The sequence below is a fragment of the Schistocerca gregaria genome, chromosome 1, assembly GCF_023897955.1.
Source record: "Schistocerca gregaria isolate iqSchGreg1 chromosome 1, iqSchGreg1.2, whole genome shotgun sequence".
Classification (NCBI taxonomy): Eukaryota; Metazoa; Arthropoda; class Insecta; order Orthoptera; family Acrididae; genus Schistocerca; species Schistocerca gregaria.
The window spans coordinates 622,674,028-622,700,750 of NC_064920.1; the positions used below are offsets into that span (position 1 = coordinate 622,674,028).

The following is a 26,723-nucleotide window of genomic DNA, read 5'->3' on the forward strand; positions in this document are numbered from 1 at the left end:
TTGTCCAGGAGACTATGAGAATAGTTTTTAATATTAGATGAAGTTATTAATTAAATCTTTTTATATTTTAATTAATTATATATTTTCATTTCCAAGTTATTATCTGCCTTATTTTATAAAAAAAAATATTTTCTGACCTCTGTTAAAAATGATATATTTAGAAGAAGAAGAATCACAGGATGTTTAATGAACCAGATGTGACAGCTGTAGTAAAGAGCAGAATAACTTAATGGCTGGAACATGTACTGAGAGGCAAAGGCAGAGCTTGAAGGGAAGATGCAAGGAGTGAGACTAGAACTGAGGTAGATGGATTGAATCAAGAAAGATCTGGAGATCCTGTGAGCCCATGAGAATACTGCCGTGACTGAGCCCAATGGAAGAAGCTGAGAAGTGAGTCATTGAACTGACTGTGGTTCATGTTGCCAGTTAAGTAAATATGTATGTTATGATAACATTTTATGTGGAATTATGTTTCATATGTTGTTTTGTATATTGTAGTAATTCTCAAATAAAATAAAATAAGCTCTTTTGCTACTTCTTACACTTGTCTAAAAGAATATCAGGACTGACCATACCAAATATTTCATTGTCATTAAAGGACAATGGTTGGGTAGACAATGAAATCAGATATTTGTACAGTACTTGGCAGAGAAAAGATCTGTGTTGAAAATTATGTGTTACTTTACTCAGGAATCATATAAAGTACCAAATAAATCAAAGTAAATTTTTAGCATATAAACGAGATGACTTTTTTTTCCTTATTTATGAATATGAAATTAGATGTTACAGATTTGTTATGATATCAAAGGTAAAGTGGAATAATGCTTAATAAAAACGTTGTAATTCTGTTTAAAAGAATGAGTCAATTTATTTGTAGTCTTAGGACATGTGCCACATTTATGTGTGTGCAAGAAATTCAGAATAACAAGAATCTCTCTTCTTCAGTTCATAAGGCTCTCCTCTGTTACTGAATAATTGTCTTTCAGTCACTGGGAAAGCTAGTTGTAGTATATTTTCACAAAGTTAATATTCTGAATATGTAATTCTTCTTTCAGAACTGCAAATTGTACATGAAGCATTATTTTTAATTTTGTCATTGAGAAACAATTTCTAAATGCAACAAAGAATTCCCTTGTTTACTGTTGTCTGTTTTCGTGGTATGTAAGTAATCAGACATTATTAGTGGCAGATCGCTTAGTCACTTTTTTTGGTATTAGTGCAGGCAGTCATACACTCAGCCACTTATCCAGGGATTTGAATATAAATGACTGTTCCTTCAATGCAAAACATTTCACAGATCTCAAAAGCACTGTAACAAAATATTTTCAGATAAAACTTGCATGGAAATGGCTAAACTCATTGGTAATTTATTGTAAGGCTAATAATTATATTTTATTTTGTTACATAAGACACATTTGTCTCATGCATCATAAAATTTTTATTTATATTTTTTGCACAAAAATTACCAAGTTTTGGACACAAATACACACTTATTTCATTGAAGATTATTGAAATTTCATATGCAACACATTATTCTGTTTCCCTCAAGCAACAAATAAAGACCTGATAATTATACACTGGAAAATATAAAGTTTTATTTAGTGTTTACAATTTCTCAGAGCAAAATGCATTAAAGGTTGCTCGGATGTTAATTACATTAGAGGCAGTGATGTATTGGCCACTTTAAAAGCCATTTCTGATGTAAATTGGTTTGAAAAACATGTCATTAATGAAATGTTGTTTATGGCTATGCAACAGGAATATATCAGATGTATTACTGAGCTCGGTTACACTCTTTTTTTTATCATTTTTACCAGGGCATGAAATATTGCAGGGGTGTAGCTGAGGCTTAGAGGTTGTGTGTGTGTGTGTGTGTGTGTGTGTGTGTGTGTGTGTGTGTGTGTGTGTGTGTGAGTGTGTGTGAGTGTGTGGTGTGTGTGTGTGAGAGAGAGAGAGAGAGAGAGAGAGAGAGAGAGAGAGAGAGAGAGAGAGAGAGAGAGTGGGGGGAAGGAGAGGGAGAGAGAAAGAGAGAGGGAGAGGGAGAGAGGGGGGAGAGAGAGAGAGAGAGAGAGAGAGAGAGAGAGAGAGAGAGAGAGGAGTGAAGCAGAAAGAGATTGAGGGTGGGAGGAGTGAGGGGAGGAAAGGAAGTACAAATGAGAGAGGCTGGAAATTGGAGAAGCAAGGAAAGAAAGAAATGCCTTTAAAATGCATGAAATTGATGTACAGTACTATTACACAGCAACTTTAGGGAGTACAAGACATGAGGTCTTTCAAGAAGAACAATAGCCACATAATGTGTTGCAACAACAACAATAATAGTAATAATTATTATTAACATAATCATGGGATGACAAAAGGCTGATGATAAAAGGTATCATTTCATCTGAATTGGATCAGTGATGTGCTTTGTGCAATTTTGATCCTTTCAACATTTGTACAGTTTTGGTGGCTTAGGAATATCACAAAATAGCTCATGAATGTTGCCTCACATAAGAATATGTTCACTGAAACATACCTTTTACTGCTGTTGAATAAGAATTTATTGTTGAACTGCTTTGTAATCAGTTATCACTGTTGTTATTATTATTGGTATTTTTCTGCTGGTGCCTGATTTATTGTGCAGTTTCAGTGAAGAAATAAAAATAAGTCTTCAGAGATGATGCATGGAACATTTGTGAATCTTGATTGCAAACATTTGTGTTGACAGTTGTCACATTAGAGCATATCAGTAATACTATATTCAACATACAAAAAGTGAAGATAGAGAAAGACATCTAGAAGTTTGCAGCCCCCACTTTTTCCTCTGATGGGGAGTCACTGCTTCCTGCTGCTTAGAAAATGAAAATGGTTTGCTTCAGAATCTATTTTAATTGAATGAAAAGAAAACCTTGCTCAACATCACAGTATGTGCTGCACTTGATTTTCTGTGTAGTAGTATAGTTGAGCAGCAGAACAAAAATCACATCACTGCTTTCACACTGTAGAACAACTGCTGTTATCACAGTCTCACTTTTCTGGTTGTAACACTCATTTTCCTACAGTACCTGCACTGGTCTGGATGTTTCTCTGCACATATTTCTGACACTCAGCTGATCAGATAAATTATGGCAAAAGACAGAAATCCACTCACTTAATATTTTCTGGAATTTGTATCCACCATTGTCTGATAATTATGATTTCAGTATTAATTCATTGTAGTCTGATATTACAAAATGCAGCATGTTTCTGAATGACAGAACACCAAAACCAAATTAGGAGACAATTCCAAAATGATAATTCACCAAATTGCATTATAGAAAAATGTTCTAAAATGAAGTAGGCCTGATATTCAAGGCTTGTCATAATGATACAGGAAAGCACATTAATCTAAGTTTCACAAAATGTGCTCTGTGGCCTCTTTGACACATTAAATCCATTTGGAATAACACAGAAGGGCAAATTCTGCTGTGTAATCCATGTCTGCAATGTCAACTGAAAGACTTGGGGGGCCAAGATCGATTACTCAAACTATCAGACAGAAATCTCTTGTATCTGAACACGTTTCTTTGCTGTTGCAGGAGTTGGCATGCCACCACCAACTTGACGGAGGATTCCTGGGGCTGGAGGATGATTCTTGGGAGGTGGCGGTGGATCAGGGATGGACCCACTTCCAGCAATGGTGCTGGCACCTGGGCAGCAGCGCTTGGACGGCGACGAGCGGAATTCTCGCAGAGGCATCTCATTACCAGCCAGGGGTATCTGCAACAAAACAATATGTAGACTCAGTCTGCAGAATTTCAGACCACAGTTAGTATGCTGTTTACAGGATAGCTAGACTTTATTGTGAAAATATTTCAGAAGCCCAAGAATAAGTAAGCTTGTAATCTTTATTTCTGAAGAGCCTTCAAAATCAAATAAATTAATTACTTATACAACATTAGTTAGAAGTTTATAGCTATAAAACTTTAATTTCCAAGCTTTTGCAGCTGAATTAGACTTCTAATTCCTATTTGGGATGTATGTATCAAATGAAGAGAAGAGACGTCTTGCAAAAGCTAAACTCTACAAAGTCAGGCTTTCAGTTCTAAAATGTTTTCAAGTACAATTACTAATCTTTTGGATGACTTTGGTGTTCACAAAATTTCTTAATTTATATTTGTTGAATTTAAAAACAGGCTTTTATTGCAGAAGTTTTTATTTTTATTTATGACTAGTTTCAATCTGTGTGATTATCACCAGATATGTCTGTCTTGTTAAAGCAGTTTAGCAAGAGTGATATATCTGATGATGATGGCCATACATAAGGGTCAGTCAAATGGAAAGAAGTAAGTAAACTGTTTATTATTTCAAAAGTAATCAGCATAACTATTAATACATTCATTCGACTGTGAGACAATATGGTCAATGCCTTTATGGAAAAATGTTTGCAGTTGCCTACAGAACTATGATTGTATATAGGCATGCACCTCTTTGTCTGAAGCAAACTGATAGCCATGAAATATGGAAATTGCATCTGGAGAGAGTCGGACTCAGGGTGTACAGTGAACCCTGAAATCCTAAAAACCTAGAAAGAGCCAGGAATTTTCAAAACCAGGAAGGAACTAGGAAAAAACTTATATTTTATTTAAAAATCTGTATTTTTAAAAGTTTTTTGGTACCATACCCATATTGACACATTATGAGTTTAAACCATATGTGGTATTTCAAATAAGGTGCAGCTATTCAAAGGGGAATCTAGACGTCACGCACGTAACATATGTTGGTAATTCAATATTTATACAATGATTCATAACTGTTTTATACCTGTTGAGTTGTTGCATGTGGTGGGGATCCGAGATCCGAGGAAGCTGATTGGTGCTACTAGTACTGCAAGAGAGGTGGAAGAATTCATTTCTTTGAAGTCTGGCATAAAGTACATGTCAGCTACTGTGGTAGAAATACATGGGAGTAATAAGTTTTGTTAATGAGCTTATGGCATTGGTGGCTGGGAGACCCCTTGCGGGACAGATCGGCCACCGCTCCACAAGTTCTTTAACGCCACTATGGTGACTTGGGAGTGAATGAGGATGAAATGATGTTGGAAGAAACACAACACTCAGTCATCTCGAGGCAGAAAAAATCCCTGACCCCACCGGGAATTGAACCCAGGAGTCCGTGTGCGGGAAGAAAGAACGCTACCGCAAAACCACAAGCCGCGGACTGGACATAAGTTCTGTAAAAGTGTTTTATAGGTATGTTCATATTCAGTTTAGCACAATGTCCAAAACTGCATTAAGCCTGTTGTAATGCTTACTGTTAGATTGTTGTAGTTAGCAGCAGTCAAAAAGGAGGTTTTAAAGAAGGTGTATAGTTCACTCTCATATTCTGGATGAATATAGTCTGAGTAATTTATGTGCCATGAGTTTTGTGCACAATTTCTAACTATAATACTTGACTTTTTGTGTGAAATCTTCAACATATGAATATATCTCTTAATGAGTAGATTATGACAGCATTTTGAATTTCTAAATTTGGTCAATAATTACATAAAATATAGAAAATAAAATTTTGTTGCCCTTGGAAGGTGTTAGGCAACTTGCAACTGCAACCGGGTTTGACTGTTGGTTGTTTAGTAAGTGTGAGGTAAGTTGTAAACAATGATAGTGAGTTTAAAGAGCGTACAGACTGTGACTTGAGACTCTTATTTGCTCTCTTATGCACTCAGGATTCTACTCAGTTGTGGATATGAGAAACGTCACTCACATTCTTAAAATATGTAGTGGTATAGGTTAGATCCAGACTAGGGAAGAAAATGAGGGTGGGAAGAAATATTCAGTTGCACAGGGTTCTTCATTATTTATTTTTTATTTTATTTTATTTTATTTTTTTTTATGAGAGGAAGGTGGGTGTTTCATCCCAATTTTGAGAAATATTATAAATAGTTTTTAGTCTGAAGTACAATTTATTAATTTGTAAATGTGTATTATTTATTAGCTAATATAGAGTGTGTTGTTTTTAAAAGGAGGTCCAGTATCAGACAAAGTGATATATTCAAAGCCACAGAATGGCCCAGGGAATCAATATGCACAGCAGTCATCTACATCTACATTCATCTAAATTTTCACTCTGCAAGCCACCCAATGGTATGTGGCACAGGGCAATTTACGTGCCACTGTCACTACATTCCTTTCCTGTTCCAGTCACATATGGTTCATGGAAAGAACGACTGCCGGAAAGCCTTCGTGCGCACTCGAATCTCTCTAATTTTTCATTCGTGATCTCCTCAGGAGGTATAAGTAGGGGAAAGCAATATATTCAATACCTCATCCAGAAACGCACCCTTTCAAAACCTGGACAGCAAGCTACACCATGATGCGGAGCACCTCTCTTGCAGAGTCTGCCACTTGTGTTTGCTAAACATCTCCATAACACTATTATGCTTACCAAATAACCCTGTGACAAAATGCGCCGCTCTTCTTTGGATCTTCTCTATCTCCTCTGTCAACCTGACCCGGTACAAATCCCACACTGATGAGCAATACTCAAGTATTGGTCGAATGAGTGTTTTGCAAGCCACCTCATTTGTTGAAGGATTACATTTTCTAAGGACTCTCCCAATGAATCTCAACCTGGCACCCACATTACTAACAGTTAATTTTATATGATCATTCCACTTCAAATCATTCCGTACTCTTACTCCCAGATATTTTACAGAAGTAACTGCTACCAGTGTTTGTTCCACTATCATATAATCATACTATAAAGGATCCTTCTTGCTATGTATTCGCAATACATTACATTTGTCTATGTTAAGGGTCAGTTGCTACTCCCTGCACCAAGTGCCTACCTGCTGCAGATCTTCCTGCATTTCGCTGCAATTTTTTGATGCTGCAACTTCTCTGTATACCACAGCATCATATGCGAAAAGGCGCATGGAACTTCCGATGATATATACTAGGTAATTTATATATATTGTGAAAAGCAATGGTCCCACAACACTCCACTGTGGCACGCCAGAGGTTACTTTAATGTCTGTAGATGTCGCTCCATTGAGAACAACATGCTATGTTCTGTTTGCTAAAAAGTCTTCAATCCAGCCACACAGCTGGTCTGATATTCCGTAGGCTCTTAGTTTGTTTATCAGGCGACAGTGTGGAACTGTACCGAACGCCTTCCAGAAATCAAGGAAAATAGCATCTACCTGGGAGCCTGTATCTAATATTTTCTGGGTCTCATGAACAAATAAAACGAGTTGGGTCTCACACGATCACTGTTTCCGGAATCCATGTTGATTCCTACAGAGTAGATTCTGGGTTTCCAAAAACAGTATGATACTCGAGCAAAAAACATGTTCTAAAATTCTACAACAGATCGACGTCAGAGATATAGGTCTATAGTTTTGTGCATCTGCTCGACGACCCTTCTTGTAGACTGGGACTACCTGTGCTCTTTTCCAATCATTTGGAACCTTCCGTTCCTCTAGAGACTTGCGATACACGGGTGTTAGAAAGGGGCAAGTTCTTTCGCGTATTCTGTGTAGAATCAAATTGGTATCCCGTCAGGTCCAGTGGACTTTCCTCTGTTGAGTGATTTCAGTTGCTTTTCTATTCCTTGGACACTAATTTTGATGTCAGCCATTTTTTTGTTTGTGCGAGGATTTAGAGAAGGAACTGCAGTGCGGTCTTCCTCTGTGAAACAGCTTTGGAAAAAGGTGTTTAGTATTTCAGCTTTATGTGTGTCATCCTCTGTTTCAATGCCATCATAATCCAAGAGTGTCTGGATATGCTGCTTCAATCCACTTACTGATTTAACATAAGGCCAGAACTTCCTAGGATTTTCTGTCAAGTCGGTACATAGAATTTTACTTTAGAATTCAGTGACTGCTTCACACATAGCCCTCCTTATGCTAACTTTCGCATGGTTTAGCTTCTGTTTGTCTGAGAGGTTTTGGCTGCGTTTAAACTCGCAGTGAAGCTCTCTTTGCTTTCACAGTAGTTTCCTAACTTTGTTGTTGAACCACGATGGGTTTTTCCTGTCCTTCACAGTTTTACTCGGCACATACCTGTCTAAAACACATTTTACAATTGCCTTGAACTTTTTCCATACACACTCAACATTGTCAGCATCAGAACAGACATTTTCATTTTGATCTTTTAGGTAGTCTGAAATCTGCCTTCTATTACTCTTGCTAAACAGATAAACCTTCCTCCCTTTTTTTTATATTCCTATTTACTTCCATATTCAGGGATGCTGCAATGGCATTATGATCACTGACTCCCTGTTCTGTGCTTACAGAGTCGAAAAGTTTGGGTCTGTTTGTTATCAGTAGGTAGTAGATGTTATCTCCATGAGTTGGTTCTCTGTTTAATTGCTCGACGTAATTTTTGGATAGTGCACTCAGTATAATGTCACTCGATGCTCTGTCCTTACCATCTGTCCTAAACATCTGAGTGTCCCAGTCTATATCTGGTAAGTTGAAATCTCCACCTATGACTATAACATGCTGAGGAAATTTATGTGAAATGTATTCCAGATTTTCTCTCATTTGTTCTGCCACTAATGCTGCTGAGTCAGAAGGTCAGTAAAAGGAGTCAATTATTAACCTAGCTTGGTTGTTGAGTATAACCTCCACCCATAATAATTCACAGGAACTATCCACTTCTACTTCACTACAGGATAAACTATACTAACAGCGACAAACATGCCACCACTGGTTTCATGCAATCTATCCTTTCTAAACACCATCTGTGCCTTTGTAAAAATTTCAGCAGAATTTATCTCTGTCTTCAGCCAGCTTTCCATACCTATAATGATTTCAGCTTTGGTGCTTTCTATCAGTGCTTGAAATTCTGGTACATTACCAACGCAGCTTCAACAGTTTACAATTACAATACCGATTGCTGCTTGGTCCCCGCATGTCCTGACTTTGCCCCGCACCCTTTGAGGCTGTTGCCCTTTCTGTATTTGCCCGAGGCTATCTAACCTGAAAAACCGCCCACTCCATGCCACACAACCCCTGCTACCTATATCGAGCGAGGTGGCAGTGGTTAGCACACTGGACTCGCATTTGGGAGGACGACGGTTCAATCTTGTCTCCAGCCATCCTGATTTAGGTTTTCCGTGATTTCCCTAAATCGTTTCAGGCAAATGCCGCGATGGTTCCTATGAAAGGGCATGGCCGATTTCCTTTCCAGTTCTTCCCTAACCCGAGCTTGCGCTCCGTCTCTAATGACCTCATTGTCGACGGGACGTTAAACACTAGCCACCACCACCACCACCACCTGCTACCTATGTAGCCACCTGCAGTGTGTAGTGGACTCCTGATCTATCCAGCGGAACTCGAAACCCCACCACCCTATGGTGCAAGTTTAGGAATCTGCAGCCCACACAGTCGCAGAACCGTCTGAGCCTCTGATTCAGACCATCTACTCAGCTCTGCACCAAAGGTCCGGAGTCAGTCCTGTCAACGATGCTGCAGATGGTGAGCTCTGCTTTCATCCTGCTAGCGAAACTGGCATTCTTCACCAAATCAGATAGCTGCCAGAAGCCAGAGAGGATTTCCTCCGATCCATAGCGACACACGTCATTGGAGCCAACATGAGCGACCACCAGCAGATAGGTGCACCCTGTACCTTACATGGCATTTGGATGGACCCTTTCCACATCCGGAATGACTCCCCCTGGTATGCACAGTGAGCACACATTGGTTTTCTTCCCCTCCCTTGCAGCCATATCCCTAAGGGGCCCCATTATGCACCTGACGTTGGCGCTCCCAACTACCAGTAAGCCCACCCTCTGCAACCACCCAGATCTTGCAGACTGAGAGGCAACCATAACAGGACAAGCAGCCATGTATGGCCAGAAAGAGAGCCTGAAACTGGTTCATCAGACAAACTGGAGATGCCTTCCATTCAGCCGTTCAGCCCTCCAGAATGTCTTTTGCCCCCTGCCACACCTCGAGATGATCTCCCACTCTACCATGGGTGAGGGGTCAGCCTCAATGTGGGCAGTATCCTGGGCAGCCACAGTTGTAGTTGGGGGGTAAGCTGGCCGTACCTGACAAACCCCCATCCCGACCCCCACAGTGATGCCCATTGGCAACAGCCTCAAGCTGTGTGACCGAAGCCAACACTGCCTGAAGCTGGGAGCGAAGGGATGCCAACTCAGCCCACATCTGAACACAGCAGTCGCACTCCCTATCCATGCAAAATACTGTTGTGCAAAGTATGTCTGAACTAATCTACAGAGAGCACAAACAATTTGACACAAAATTTAAACAGTTATTAAAATACAAGATTGCTGCTACTTGTGCACTGCTGTCACCCTGCTCAGCGGCAAAAGGCTAACTGTACTGCCAGTAACATACAAAGACTATTTGAAAGAAATAAACAAAAGACAGATGACTGTACGAATATTTACTGTCAGATGGTGTTACATGACCTAAAATTTTGTGGTGTTTGTGCACCATCAGGAGTCATTTGTCAGGTCAGAGCTCATCAGGCTGTGTAGCGTTATCCCCTTCATTATTTCTGGAAAGTCAAATTGCAAAGAAAATGCAATTGCAAAAATCAAAACATTGCTACAGCATTGTATACAGATTGACATCATACACGACTTGTGAACTTGCTGACCTGACCAACAAATGTGAAATGATCACACTGGTATTTGATGAAAGTACAAATATGGTTTCTCAAAAACCCTGATGGATTTATATGTACAATTTTGGGACCATGACAAATCATTAAAAATACATATTCTTGAATTCTCTTTTTCTTAAATTTACAAGACAAATGATTTTCTTGAAGGTGTAAAAAGATCATAGGATTTGGAAAACCCCAAAAAATTTTGCAGTTGTTAATGGACAGACCAAATGTGAGTTTAAAACTTTTGAATGACTTAGACAAGGACCTAAAAGACTCCTTCAGTTGTCTACAACTGCTACAATTTTGTACCTGCACTTTGTACATAGTACATGGCTATTTAAAAACAGAAATACCCAAAAACTAATTGGGAAATTGTGTTATTTTTGAGAGTGCTTTATTATTTATTTCATGATTCATCTGCACAAAGGTCACAATACACTGAGACAAACATATCTTCATCTTTCTCTAAGTCATTCTGTGGAGCGTGATGGGTAAAAAATGCCAATTCTGCTGAAAAAGCTGTTGTAATTCTTGAACATATTTGAACTTACGTTAACAAGAGATAAATAAATCAAAAACTATTCCTCAGCCATCAAGTTTCAGAGTTGTTTCTGAACCTGTTAGGGACAAATTGCTAGCTGTGTAACTGACATTCTTCAGTTCAACAGCATGTTTGTTGGCACCATATTTAATCAGTTTTCAGAGTGATGTCCTGGTGGCTCCATTTCTGTGTGAAGTACTATGTATCTGAAGAGGAAATATTATTGCTAAAGGAAAATATGTGACCATGAATTATTGGCATAGTAGAGAATTTGCAAAAAAGATAACCAATCAGATACAACTCAACATGCGCAGTTTCCTGCTTGAATCCAGAAATCACATTAAACCAGGAAATAGGGTTCAAAGACAGACCATGTCATACTTGAATTTGTGGAGATCAGCAGAGAAAAAAAGCACTGAAGACGAGATGAAATGCTATAAGATAAGTGAAAATGATCTTGACAAATTTTGGCTTAATATAATCAATTTATTTTCAAAGCCACACCTAAATTTCTGAAATGTTGTGCAAGTTATATTAATAATCTCATATGGAAATGCTTCTGTTGAGTGAGGCTTTTCTGCAAATTCTGAAATTATAGCTGAAAATCAAACAGGAAAAAGCCCTATTGCTCAAAGATACATATATGACACAGTCCAGGATGCAAATGGAGTCGACAATTTCAACAGTGACAAAAGTTTTATACACTGGTTTTACAATGCACATTCTTTGCCCAAAGAAAATATGAAACATAAGAAAAGGAAGGTGAAACAGAAGAGGATGAACAAATGAAAGCAAGCTGAAATCAAAGAATTAGAAATGGAAAGAGCACATGTGTTGAGTGATGCCTCAAAGATTTTGTCAGAAAAAGAAAATTTACAGAAATGATTTATTCATTTTTATCATGATAATTTTCTAGTTTGTTTCCCTTAATCAAAAAGCTACACCGTATATGTGTTTGTAAGAGCAGAATTTATAATTTTTGTTTTGTATTTTTTATTGCACCTAAATAAAAATACATTATTTATTATTTTAATAATATTTCAATTGTATGTGTGGTATAACTTGTAACTAATTAGGCATCTCTGATAATTATCAATATAAAGTTTGAAAAAGGATTGTTTAGTCTCAAAATTAATAAAAAAGTAAAATGGAAATAATTTTCCTATAAAAACTGGGGAAAAATTGTGCATTTGAAAATTATCAATTTCTTGACACCCCTGGACTTTATAGAGAAAGTATAAGTTTGTTGTGAGTGCACTGCAGAAGTTTCACTGGGAAGCTCACACATCTTTCTTACAGCCCCGATTTCTGCCAATACATTTTCAATATTTTTGAAGCCCTGAAGGAAGACGCTTGTGGCTGTCAGTTTGCTTCAGATGAAAAGGTGCATGCCTGGGCACAGTCATGGTTCTGTAGGCGTATGTGAATATTTTCCCATGAAGCCACTAACTACCTTGTAATGCAGTGGGACAAATGTATTGGCAGTTACGTTGATTACTTTTGAAATAATAAGCAGTTTACTAACTTTTTGTCTGTCTGTTTCATTTTTATTTGTCATAAAAATTACAGAAAAGCTGTTGTGGTTAAAGCCCAATTAAATTCAATAAATTTTGAACTTTGGATCACTTTGTCCTTGAATGTGATTATGCCATATTTCATTAATTTATAGTGTCCCATGCTTGACAGTGCACTTTACCAATATGTTAGAAAAAGCTAAATTCAAAAAACAGATTTTTCAGGGGATCATATCTTGGGTTCCTTTGATCAGAGAGATAAGTCATCAAATGTTTTGGATTGCCATTGTCCTAGTGATAATTCATATGCCTCTCAGAAGAATGGGTGTACTGTAGCTATCCTACTGTACAGTGTCAAAATTTAAACACTACACACTTCCTCCAGTCCAGGCAAATTGAGAAAATTGGATGGTTCCTTTCAATTAGGTGTCTTCTATGGTGAACATGAGGTAGCTTGTTCAACTCAGAAATTCTGAAAACCTATGATCTTTGGTTACTAAAAGTACCAGTTGTAGGAATGGCCACATCTATCACTTCTATTCATGACACATGGTCAAAGTTTTTACCATATACCCTTAAGATGATTTTCCCAGGCAGCATTGAAACTTTTTGTGATATCTTCTTCTGTTATCAAGACACAGACGTTTAAGGTTACCATATTTACACAGAAAATAACAAAAGCCAGTTTTAGCCATTTTTTCCTGTGTTCTGCAGTTATCTGATGAACTAAATGGCTGAAATTTTAATTGTACATTCTTTAGACATTCACCCAGAAACACCATCTTTCTGGTTTTTTTTTTTTTTAAATCTGTATCCAGTATGAAATAGACCCAGAAAATCATGATCTCTGGTTGCCAAAAGCACCACTTGTGGGTGCACACACTTCTGTAATTTCTGTTCATGGGAAATTGTAAACATTTTTGTCATATACTCATAAAACAATATTTTGAGGAACCTTGAAACTTTTTTCTGTATCCATTACCTAGATTCAGAAGTTCAAAGTTACCATACATAAGCATATAAAATAATACTCAATAAATGCAGTTGTAACTGAGGTAGTGAGCACATGTCAAGGGATCTGTGCTTACCAAACTATGTTTTTAGTCACACTTTTTCCACGAATAAAATTTTGTGATGTGCTGCCTCTTTATAACAGGCACTACTTGCCTATAAAGGCTGTCTTGACCTGGAAATTATTCAATGGTGCCCCCTGGCAACATAAGCACCTTATGAACAGTTATTTTGTTACACAAAATTCTTTGTAATTGCAAATCAGACACTTTAGTTGCACATTTGTATGTAAAGTTGTGAAAGTGAACTTGAGGAGCACAAGAAAGGAGAATATGTTTCTCTTTAAGAGACTCTGGCAGAAAATTGGGGAACCAGCTGCCTTAATCCTCATTCCACTTTCTTCACAAAAATATTTGGCAAGCAAACATAGCAATTTTTTGTGCTGAAAGAGAGTAGCAGAAAGACAATGACAATAGAGGGGAGAGGAGAAAGTGCCAGTGAAAGAGGAAGAGAGAGGAGACAGTGATTGTGGTGAGAGAGTGAGTTGCAATGAAGGTTAAAGAGAGGTGAATAAAGACAATAGCAGTTGGAGCCAAAGAGAGAGAAGATACTAACAGTCAGTGGAATACAGTGGCAGCAAAAGAGAAAGAGAGAAGGATGGAAATAGAAGTAGTGGGAGAAAAAGCAAGAGGAGACAGTGAAAATGAAACATAGAGATGAATGGAGACCATAAATACATAGGCTTGGGAGTCTGGACCCTCCAAGACCAGCAAACTTAAACATGTGGACACAGAGGATGAGGTTGCCTTTTGGAGTAAAGAATTTTAAACATGTGAGTACAGAGGAAAAAAATAAGTTGGACCTCACAGAAATTTTGAAATGATGAAGTGTTGTGGAACAGTGGCAGTGGAAATGAAAGACAAAAGGAGACAGGCAAGTGAGAGAGGATGCAGTGGCTGTGGGATGTACTGTAAATCAGTGGGAGAAAAAGGAGACAGCTGGAGAGAGACATTTATAGACAGTGGCAGTGAGAGGGAAATGCCAAGTATTAAGTTTAAGTTGAAAGAGAGAGAGAGAGAGAGAGAGAGAGAGAGAGACTAAGTAAAAGGATTTAGAATTTTTTATGTTAAGAGGGCATGAATATGTTAGTATGAAAAAATTCAATAAGGTATGTGGTATGAGGATTGAGGTAGCTGGCTCCCCATTTTTCTGTCAGAGACTTTTAAAGAGGAACTTATTCATCTTTTTGTGCTCTGACAGGAGTATATTTATGTTGATAATTGTTATTTTGGTTTAATGTTTGTGTAGTGTCAATGGCCTTGATGCAATGGTAACACCAGTTCTCATCAGATCACTGAAGTTAAGTGCTGTCAGGATTGGATAGGACTTGAATGGGTCACTGTCCACATCTGCTGAGTGCTATTGGCAAGTGGGGTTCACTCAGCCCCTGTGAGGTCATTGATGAGGTCCTTGATTGAGAAGCAGAAACACCAGTTATGAAAACTGACAATGGCTGGGAGAGTGGTGTGCTTACCACATGCACCATATCTGCCTCAGATGATGCCTGAGTGCTGAGAATGACAAGGCACCATTAAATAAGTTTCTTGGATTTTGTTTGTTGTTCTATAAGATGGGGAATGACCTTTTAAAAACGTGATGTAACAACACATTGCTCAGAACTTTTCTCAGATTTAACTGTGGGGAACATTTGAGTCTGTATGAAGGTTTGAAACTAGAGTTGCCATGTGTGTTGATTTCAATTTTTCAAAGGCAAATAGGAGTGAATAAATCAAGAGAATTGTATTAACTGCAATATGAAAAGGATGGATTGCTACTCACCATATAGAGGAGGCACTGAGTAGCAGACAGGCACATTAAAAAAGATAAAAAACACTGCTCGATATTACTAGCTATTGGACAAAATCCTTCATCAGACTTAGACAAAACAAGAGACAAGCACATCCACCCATGCATAACTTAAACACACACTGTCATCTTTGGGCATTGACTGTGACTGCTTCTGAAGTGAGCAGCTATCTTTCCTGGGGTGTTTAGTGGGGTATAGAAGAAGTGCTGTGCAAGGAGGGGCAGGGATAGGAAGGAAGGCATGGGGGAAAATTCTAGTGCTGCTGGTGGGAGCATTCACAAATCATGAATGTGGTGAGAACACAATAATGGGATGCTAAATGGAGCATTGTGAGGCTGCATTGTGTGATGAGGGGGGGGGGGGGGGGTTGGAAGGGGAGTGAGGAGAAGAAGAGAAGAGAATACGACTATACAGGTTCACACTGGCAGGATAGTTGGCATGTGTAGGGCTAGAGTGGGAGTAGAGAAAAGTGGGTATAGGTAGGTGGAGGACATGAACTAAAAATAGTTGAGGCCAGGGGGTTATGGGAACAAAGAATATATTGCAAGGAGAGTTCCCACCAGTGCAGTTCAGAAAATATGGTATTGGTGGGAAGAATCCAGATGATAAAGGCTGTGAAGTTGTTGAAGTTGAGCACACACTGTTCAGTGATATGTTTGTGTACTGAGTGGACCTGATGTCTCCTGGCTACAGTTTGGTGGTGGTCATTCATGAAGAGAGTCAGCTTGTTAAATGATCACACCCATGTAAAATGCAGCACAATGGTTGCAGTTAGCCTGTGAAATCACATGGCTGCTTTCACATATGGCCCTGCCTTTGATGGGTTATGAGATGCTTGTGATAGAAATGGAGTGGGTCATATACGGAGGATGTACAGGCCAGGTCTTGCATCTAGGTCTGCTGCTGAGGTATGAACTGTGGATCAATGTGTTGGGAGCATAGTTGGAATGGGGACGGACAAGGATGTTGTGTAGGTGGTGCAATACAACTGTGGGAGGGGTGGGGAGGAAATTTCACATTTCAGGAAATGCAATGAGTTGAAGCTCTGGTGGAGAATATGATTCAGTTGCTTTAGTCCTTGGTGGAACTGAGTGATGATGGGGAGAGGGTGGGGGGGGGGGGGGAGGTGCTCCTCTGTGGCTGGACAGTGGAGATATGGGAGATGATAGGTGACAGGGAAGACAAGACACATGATATATGTTTCTGGCTGGGATGGGGATGGTAATTTCAATCTGTGAAAGCCGCAGTGATTCGCTTGGTATATTTAAAGGGGGTCTAGTCATCACTGTACATGTGGCAGCTGTGGGTGGCTCAGCTGTATGGAAGAGACTTTTGATGTGGAATGGCTGGCAACTGTCAGAATGATGGTATTGTTCTTGGATGGTATGTTTGATGTGTGGTCAAATTTAACAACTGAATGAATTTACTTTGTGCAGCCATGTCAGTTGTGTGTGCACATCTGAAGAAGGACTTAGCCCAATAGCTAATTATATTGAGCAATCCTTTTTCAATGAACCTGTCTGCCACTCAATACCTCTTCTGTGTAGTGAGTAATTTATCCTTTACATGTTGTTATTCACTCCTTTTCCATTATCTGTTAAATTTTACAAACAAATACATAGCAGATGGTGATGCATGTATAGGTAAGATGTCATCAGTTGCCAGGAAAACAACATGTAATGGTTTACTGACCAATGAAACTGACAAGAATGCACTCTAAGCCCCCCACTTCCACCCCTCCTTTCTCTAAAAAGATCTTCACAATGCATACTCCCGCAACATAGACAACTGTATGAATTTAGTATGTTTGAAGGCTGAACATGCAGTGGGTGTTGACTGGTAGCATGTGTAACCTATGCCATTTGTTGTGATATCTCAAAACTCTTTCATCATGAACAGCTACTGTTCACTTATACTCAGAAGCATGTAAGTATTCTACTAAATAAATGATGTATACAAGCTATGTACTAACAGTGAACTACTGGTACTGAACTCTTCCCTGCTCTATGACTTTACTGGGAGCTTATGATAATAACTAAAGAAAATCAGGTGGGATTCTATAGTCTATCATAATAATCATTCATAAAATGCCAGTATTCATGAAACTATGTGAGAACCAACACAAATGAAGAAAGCCAAACAACAACTTTTCTGGTATCAACAGATGGTTGGCCCTCAGCTTCACGAACTGCAGTGAGAACTGTGAAATATTCATATTGTGTTTATTTCTGTAGAACTGCAAATTAATGATAACTGTATAAATCAGTAGCTTTCCTCTTTGGAATTATTCTGTGGAAGATTGGCAACTGGAAGTGAAACACGAACACTGCACATCTCAAACTAGTCATTGACCTGATTAAGTACACATGAAAATAAATTTACACATACTCTAGGATTTCACATTAATGTCTGAGAGAAATTGTTCAGAATGAAATAAAAATACTTTCCAACTTATAATCCTGATTTTATGGGATGTTTTCCTTGATTTATAAGGCAAATACTATCCCGAATATTTCCAACTGAGACCCTCTCTGCTCCACTACCAGCTTGTCTGTTGTTTAAGTGAACTGATCTTGACTCTGCAATGAGTCACAACTTGAACAGTAGTAGAAAATGAAAAATAAAAAAATATGAAAATAAAACCTTTGCAACTACTCACTGATGAAGTTCTCACAGCTCCTCATCTAGCTGCAATACCTATACTAGTCCCTTGCAGAAGGCATAATTGTTTCCCAGCACTTTGCTGCATCCCTCATTCTTCAGAACTCTGGCCTGATCCCATGTTTCTACCAATCTGTTCCATCTTCCTTACATCCCAGAATTCACCGTGACTTTTCTCAATGTAATTTCAATCGCTTTCTCCTTCAAGACTATGAAGTCATTTTTGAAACCTAGTCATCTGTCAGTTATAACCTACCCTACCTCTTCCACTCCAAATGAATCCAAATAATTTTCCAGTATTACTTGAATCCTACATGGCTGCAACCTCCTGCCTTACTTCATTTGTGTGGGTTATCACTTAGTTTTATGATAGAATATACAGTCTCATCTGAGTTCCTACAATTACTCTCATAAGAGCTAAAATCAAAGAACAGGGCAGAGTTCAGCACCAGCAATTCACTGTTTGTACACAGGTTGTATACATCACTGAGCAGAATACTTACATACTTCTGAATGGAAGTGAATGATGAAACAGATTTGAGATATCACAACAAATGGCTAAGGGTATACTTGTTACTAGCCAATATCCATTATATTCTCTGTCATTCAGACATACTAAACTCACACAGTTGTTTGTGACATCTGAGTAAGGATTGTGAAGGTTTTGTCTCTTGGACTTCTCCAGTCTTTTTTCATATGTTATCTTCCCAATCTCATCTACTTCCAAATCCCTTATGCAGGGAAATGTTATCAGGAACCTACAGCACAATCATCTCTATAGGATTTACGACAGCTTTAGGTCATTGTTTTACTCTTGTCATTGTATTTTTATACATTTTGATCTGTTTTATTCAAAGACTGAAGGCTGACAGTTTAACTGGTGGTGACTCGGTCCTTTACTTGGGCAGTTTACATAGGTCGTGTCATAATTAATAGTGGAAACTGACATTGGTGAAGTAAAAGCTTTCCAATCAATATGGGTCCACAAATATGACATTCATGAGACAGCTGCATATGTATAATTATGAGCCATCACTGATATCAACAATATGAACTATTATCCTGCATCTTACTGGTAGATTAAATCTGTGTGGCTGACCTTGACTTGAACATGAGCCTTGGGTGGGCAAATGCTCTACCAACTGTGCTCACAACTTAGGATTTGTCCTCACAGCTTAACTTCCTCCAGTGCTACATCTCCTGTCTTCCAAACTTCACAGAAGTTCTCCTGCAAAACTTGTAGAACTTGTGCTCAGCTAGCCCAGTCAGTAGAGCACTTGACCACAAAAGGCAAAGATCCCTGGTTCGGGTCTTACTCCAGCATAGGTTAAATCTGCCTTGAAGTTTCATATCAGTGTGCACTCCACTGCAGAGTAAAAGTTAATTCTGGAAAGAATCCCCTAGGCTGTGGCTAAGCCATGTTTCCACAATATCCTTTCTTCCAGGAGTATTAGTCCCACAAGTTTTGCAAGAGAACATCTGTGAAATTTGGAAGATAGGAGATGAAGTACTGGTGGAAGTTATGCTGTAAGGTCTAGTCATCTACATCTACATCTATACTCTGCAAACCAGCATGAAGTGCATGGTAGAGGTATGTCACATTGTATCAGTTATTAGGGTTTCTGTTTGGAGTGTGGGAAGAATGATTGCTTAGATGCCTCTGTGTGTGGTGTAATTATTCTAATTTAGTCTATACAATCCCTATGTGAGCAATGCTTAGGTAGTTGCAGTATATTCATAATGTCATCATTTAAAGCCAGGTCTTGAAACATTGTTAGTAGACATTCTCAGGATAGTTCTGTCTTCAAGAGTACATCAGTTCAGTTTCTTCGACATCACTCTGACACTCTCTCATGGGTAAAAAAAGAAAAACCTGTTACTATTCATGCTGTCTTCGCTCTATACAACCAATATCCCTGTTGGTCCTATTTGATATGGTTCCCAGACACTTAGGCTATATTCTAGATTGGGTCACATGAGTGATTTTTGAGCAATCTCCATTATTGACTGATTGCTCTTGCCCAGTATTTTATCAATAAACATAAGTCCATCATCTGCTTTACCCACAACTGAGCCTATGTTATCATTCAATTTCACATGCATAAACTGTTTTGCACTCAGATATGATATTTGTGTGAGCTGGCTGATTCCATCTGTGGCTCATTGATATTGTAGTCATAGGATACCATGTTTTTTTTCATTTTGGGAAGTGAACAATTTTATATATCTGAATATTTAAGTCAAGTTCCCTATTTTTGCACCACTGAAATCTTATAAGTATCTGACTGAATATCTATGTAACTTCTTGTAGATAGTACTTCATTATAGATAACTAAATCTTCTGAAAAAAGTCTGAGGTTACTATTAATCTTGTTCACTAGGTCATTAACACAACCACGAACAGCAAGGGTCTGAATACACATATCTGGGGCACACCTGAAGTTACTTCTATATCTGTCATTGACTCTTCATCCTTCCTACCAAAAAGTCTTCAATCTAGTCTTTAACTTCACTTGATACCCAAGAGATTTATGAACCAGATTTTAAATTGTAAGATATTTCCAAGGGCAGATGTGAACTCTGAGCACAACTTACAGGTTATGATGTCTAGATTAAAACTGAAGAAATTGAAAAAAGGTAAGTTGAAAGAACCAGAGGTTGCTGAGAGTTTCAGAAGGAGCATGTGATGTACCTTTCCCATTTCTTGCTTTTGTGATTTTTTTTTTCCAAAGGCAAAGAGAAAAGGTGAAGTGGTAGCCCAGTGTAGAGCCTGTGCCTACTGTCATTTATTTTTTGTTTTCAAATGTTAAGAAACATGCTTTTCCTGTTCGTAAGTAAAAGGAAGGACTCACTGTTAATGAACGAAAGTAGACGCATGTTATTTTAGAGCAAAATCGGTGGTAGCCATTTTGGTTGTGAGAATAAGTAAAAAGTCTGTATTTTTTATGTGTGTAGAAGAAAGAATATAGTGGCATTTCACCAGTGAAAAATAGAATATTATTCCAAGTAGTATTGTAATATATAAAAATCCAAGAAACCCACCTGTGTTATTATGAAGATCTGATTACAAAAGGAATGATGGACATGCTCAAGATTTTGTAGATGGATACAGTGATCAGACATAGTATTATTAATTGGTAAGCATAAATCTACAACAAGAGAAAGACTATTTCGTTTATGTGGAACTAATATGAAAAGATTCTTTACCCATTTACAGGCATAGTTCAGCTTATTGTGCTTGTCTGACACACCAAAAAATTAACCTCATTATTTCCTTATACCTAAACATATATTATTTTTTTATTAAATTATAAAACTGTATACTGTCAGAAATAAGTCTATTTAGGAGACAGTACGCGCGTTAGGTAACACTTGACTATTACAGGGGAAAGGATTACAGTAGAAAATGAGCCAGTAGCATTGAGAGATGAAAAAGTGAAGGCAGCAGAGGATCAAATAGGAAAAAAAACAAAGCCAAGTAGAAATCCTTGGAGAACATGAGAGATATTAAATATAATTGATGAAAAGGGAAAATATAAAAATGCAGCAAATGAAGTGGGTGAAAGAGAATAGAAAAGTTTAAGAAATGAGATTGACAGCAAGTGCAAAATGGCTAAGCAAGAATAGCTAGAGGAAAATGTAGGGATTTAGAAAGCGTATTTCACCAGGGGAATGAGAGATACCATCTACAGGAAAGTTTAAAAGGCCTCTGCGGAAAAGGGAAGCTTCTGTATGAACACCAAGAGCTCCAATCTATAACCACTGTTAAGCAAAAAAGGGAAAGCTGAAGGGTGGGAGGAGTATATAGAGGGTCTATACAAGGGAGATAAACTTGAAATCAATATTATAGAAAGGGAAGATGAGATGGGAGATATGATACTGCAAGAAGAATTTCACAGAGCTCTGAAAGCTCTAAGTTGAAACAATCTGTGGCACTAGACAATGTTTTGTCAGAACTACTGGTAGCCTTGGGAGAGCCAGCCATGAGAAAACTCTTCCTCTGGTGGCCAAATGAATGAGACTGGTGAAATACCCTCAGACTTAAAGGAGAATGTAATAATTCCATTCCCAAAGAAAGTGGTTGCTGACAGATGTTAAAATTACCACAATATCAGTTTAATAAGTCATGGTTACAAAACACTAACATAAATTCTTAACAGAAGAATGGAAAAACTGGTAGAAGCCGACCTCGGAGAAGATTTCGGAGGAATGTAGGAACACAGGAGGCAATACTGATCCTACGACTTATGTTACAAGTAGGTTAAGGGAAGGAAATCCTATGTTTATAGCATTTGTAGACTTAGAGAAACCATTTGACAATGTTGACTGATACTCTCTGTGAAATTATGAAGGTAGCAGGGATAAAACAGGGAATGAAGGGCTCTTTACAGCTTGTACAGAAACAGCTTGTACAGAAACCAGACAGCAGTTACAATAGTCAAGGGGCATGAAAGGGAAGCAGTGATTATGAAGGGAGTGAGTCCAGAAGACATGGTCAGATGTCATAGTAACTTTGCACACAAGTACACAATGATTAGATCTGCAATAATCTGTGACAGGTAGAACAGTTACCATAGATCTTTGTTATTACTAGACTAGTAGGATGTATAAGGGCCACAAAAAGCATAAGATATTGACTGATTACTGTAAAGGACCTGGAGATGTCACATACCCTGTGAAACAATGTAATGAGTATCTGACAGATTTTGAAAGGGGCCTCATTGTGGATCTCCATTTGCCTCGCTGGTTGAACTGTGCAATATCCAGATTTGAGGGGCATTTAGATATGACAGTGCCCCAATGTTAGACTGCATGAGAGTATGAGGGCAGGCACATTCATCATTGAACTTCCAGTGACTCATGTCTGACCACCACAAAGGAGGATCAGAGTATTATGCACCAAACAAATTGTAACCCCTTCACATCTGTGTCTACCAAACTTGGAAAAATAATAGATTCCCTGCAACATTCTGTGTTACCCTACACCAATGGACAGATATTAGCAGCAGCTGGACTATGTGATTAACATTCCATTTTCAGACTGCCATTAACAGCACAACACCAATGACTGCATTGGGAGTGGTACCGTGACTGGGACTGCTGATGAATTGTGTTGCACTGTGCTGAGTGATGAATTGTGATTCTGCACTACCGCGGATGACCAGTGTCAATGAGTACTGCAGCAACCTGGGGAGAGGTCCCATTCTTCCAACAGTTTGGAGAGGCACTGCAGTATTACTCTTGGGTCGTGGTGTGGAGAGCTATTTGGTAAGAGTTCATTTCATGGCTGGTTGTGATTGAGGGAACTGTGATAGCACAACAGTACATCATGAACACAGTGTCCTTATGTGCTATCTATAAGGCATCTTGATACCATTTTTTTAACAGGGCACTGCTTGCTGATATATGGCATGTGACTCTATGGGCTGTTCGTATGATGTTGAGGTACTCCCATGTCCCACAAGATCCCTAGATCTGTCCTCAATAGAACATGTTTTCAATAGAACATGTATGGGACCATACCATACATCAATTCTGAACTGCGGAGATGGGAACTTGCACTCCAGCACATCCTTTCATCCCGCCATCCCCCTGGACTGAACCTACGTTAAACAACCTCACTCCCATTTACTTTTCAGTCTTCTCCTCTTTAGCCATTCATGCATCTTTTCATCCTACATCTTTATACTATACACCTCTTTACTTCTGTATGCATCCTCTTTGGTTTGAAGCTGGCACAGTACCTACAGTAGACTATCTTTGGCTTCCCTCTGACAACCATGCCTCCATCCTTGCTACCTTCCCTGTTTTCCTTTCCCTTTTGCTTCATAACCTGGGTTGTGAGTAACTAAATCCACTTTCCCTTCTTCCCTTTCTTTTCCCTCTCTCCTCCCTGATGAAGGAACATTTATTCCGAAAGCTAGGAACTTAAATTTTCGGTTGTTTTTTGTGTTTCTATCGGCTGTACTGAGCTGAGGTAAGTACAGGCCAGCCCCTCTATCTCTTTGTTAGTAATTGTTTCACATCTTTATATGAGATTTTCCATTAATTAATATATTAATTAAGTAAGGTAAGGTCAAATAGCACTGGAGATTACTTGGCCAGTGGATGCCTTCTCTGGAAATGTTATGGATGTCTTTAATTCTGTCTCCTTTGAAACCACAAATTACACAATTTAAACTGTGATCCATAGTTTGAAGTTCACCACACTCACAAAAAGCATTATTTGCAAGGTCTCATTTTGCCGTTAAGCTTTTACACCAACCGGCTCCAGTTCTTATTTTGTTTAATCTTATCCAGTATCTTCTTGGAAAGTCAAAACCAGTAACTTATTTGGTCATATCAGCAATGAGAGATCCATTTTGCCAGATGTTTCTTCACCAGAGTTCCTGCCAATCCTTTCTTCTTCAAAACCTTCCAATTCTTGGGTGGTTTTCTGGAGAGGTAACCTCAAATTCAGTCAATTTTTTGTGTGTAAATTATGATGAATTGAGTGATCAAATTGGTCTGGTATCTTCTTCCACTCATTTTTTATTACAGCTTTGCATCTGATGTTTGATAATTGGATACTGAGTGGCATTGGTAGCCAGGTTGTGGGGGACAGTTTCAGTGAGACACTTACGATCCTCATTGACTCATTGAGCTCCAAAACAACTTTCTTTGTGTGGGCCCTCATTGCCCATACTGGGACACAGTATTCTGCAGTACCATACACCAGTGCCAATGCTGATGTGTACAAAGTGTTTGGGTCCTTTCTTCATGAGTTGCATGCTAGTTTTGCTAGTATAGAGTTCCTGGAGCGTTTTTTTTTTTTTTAGTTCTTCTAGGCTGTAGTTGTAGGAAAGTGTACAGTCAAGTTTAACTTCTAAGTATTTAGGAGTGTTGTCACCTTTAATTGGCTCTCCATAGGGTTAAAGGATCAACTTCCTGCAAATTTTTTGTTGTCGAAATTCATAGTGATAGTGATGTGAAACGGCTTGGTTTCAAGTATACTGGTATAATATTCATGAAGAGTCTGTATATATGTAGATCACTATTCATAGGAACTTCTAGCTATTCAAATGACTTTGATTATGTGGTAATTGCTAAAACAGGCAAAGTTAGATGACCTTGTGCGATAAATCCAGTGTTTGTAAGATGAAAAATAAGCCGGGAGGGGGAGGGTGAGAGAACCTTGAGGTAGGGCATTGTGAAGTGTTATGACACTGCTTATCTTGTCTCTCAGGTGAACTCTGTAAGTTATCTCCAGAAGCATAGATTGCATGATCTTCAGTGTTTGCTCGCATTTGGTAGCTTCTACAGGTTTTTCTAAAAGTCCTCGGATCCAGACTGTCAGACACTGCAGCACCACTACTGTCTTCATTGTGTCTTGGAAGACTTTCTCTATGCACATGGTCAGCATCAATACTTGTTGCTCAACAGCTCCTGTTTCTGCTGAAACTGGCTTGTTCCACCAGCAGGACCTTTTTGATAAATGGCAATAACCTTTCAGACAGTCTGTAGGTACCACACAGCAGAGAGATAGATTTAAAATTCTTCAGATCATCTGCTATTTTCCTCGTTTAAGTATTGCTACCACCTTTGTCTTCTTCCATATATTTAGAAGTTTTGTAGAGTAAGGTATCTTTGTGAAAAATCTGGCCAATCAGAGTTTGGTCCCAAATCTTTTAAAAAATGTGGTAGTACACCATCAGTATCAAATGCACATGCAGTTTATATTCTTTCAGAGCAATTTCCAAAAGGTATCTTCAGTTTTCTTCTCTTTTCCTTTTTTTCTGAACTAGTCATTTTTATTTTGGTGTTTTCCTGAGTGTGGTGAGACAGTGGCAGCTCCAGTTTTCATCTCGTTTGCTTCTCCAAGTTTTCGTAGGAAATTCCATCCCTTATGGCTGGAATGTACAAAATTAAGAAAGGATACTGCCATCTGGTTTTTTTGTACTTGATCTAAGAGCTCAATTATGCAGTCAGAAACTACATTGTATTCAATCCTTTTAGAGTCATCCAATAGTTTCTCATACCCTTCTCATCAGCATGGGATGTACTCTTTCCTACCTCCACGAGGGACAATTTTTGTTGCTGCAGTCTGTAGTAACACAGTAAATCTTTTGTAGTTTGCTGGCCATGGGGTGGATCCTATTGGTTTTTTTCTTTATGTGTATTTTTATGTGTCTATGATATCTTCATCAGTCTGCGCTCTTTATGTTCCAGCGAGAGAGTAGTGGAGTGGAAAGCTGCCTTCTCTTTTGGATGATAAAGGAAATGTAGATTGTGAGTGGAATGGAAAGCTGCTTTCTCTTTCCAATCATGAAGGAAAGTAGATCATGACGATCTTTCCTCGTGGCAAGGCTTTATCCAGCCTGATTACACTTTGTGTAGCCCCATCATCTGTGGTGAGAGTTAAAATCCCCAACACAGACTGCTGGATGTTCGGCATTTGGGAGGTTTCTTATGGTCCATTGATCATTTTGTGATTTATGTGTATTCCAGACTGTGAAGTCCCCTACTTTTATACTTCTTCAGTTTAGATG

General features: G+C 38.6%; 1 protein-coding gene across 1 annotated transcript in view; it reads right to left on the reverse strand.

Annotated features, from left to right (window-relative positions):
• Window positions 1-2,055: 2,055 nt before the first annotated feature.
• Window positions 2,056-26,723, reverse strand: part of LOC126365371 (neuroligin-1-like) — a 723,598-nt gene continuing 698,930 nt past the window's right edge. Inside the window, exon 12 of the mRNA XM_050008142.1 lies at window positions 2,056-3,738. Coding sequence (XP_049864099.1) covers window positions 3,511-3,738 — 228 coding nt within the window. The 3' untranslated portion in view covers window positions 2,056-3,510. The remainder of the gene's footprint in view (window positions 3,739-26,723) is intronic.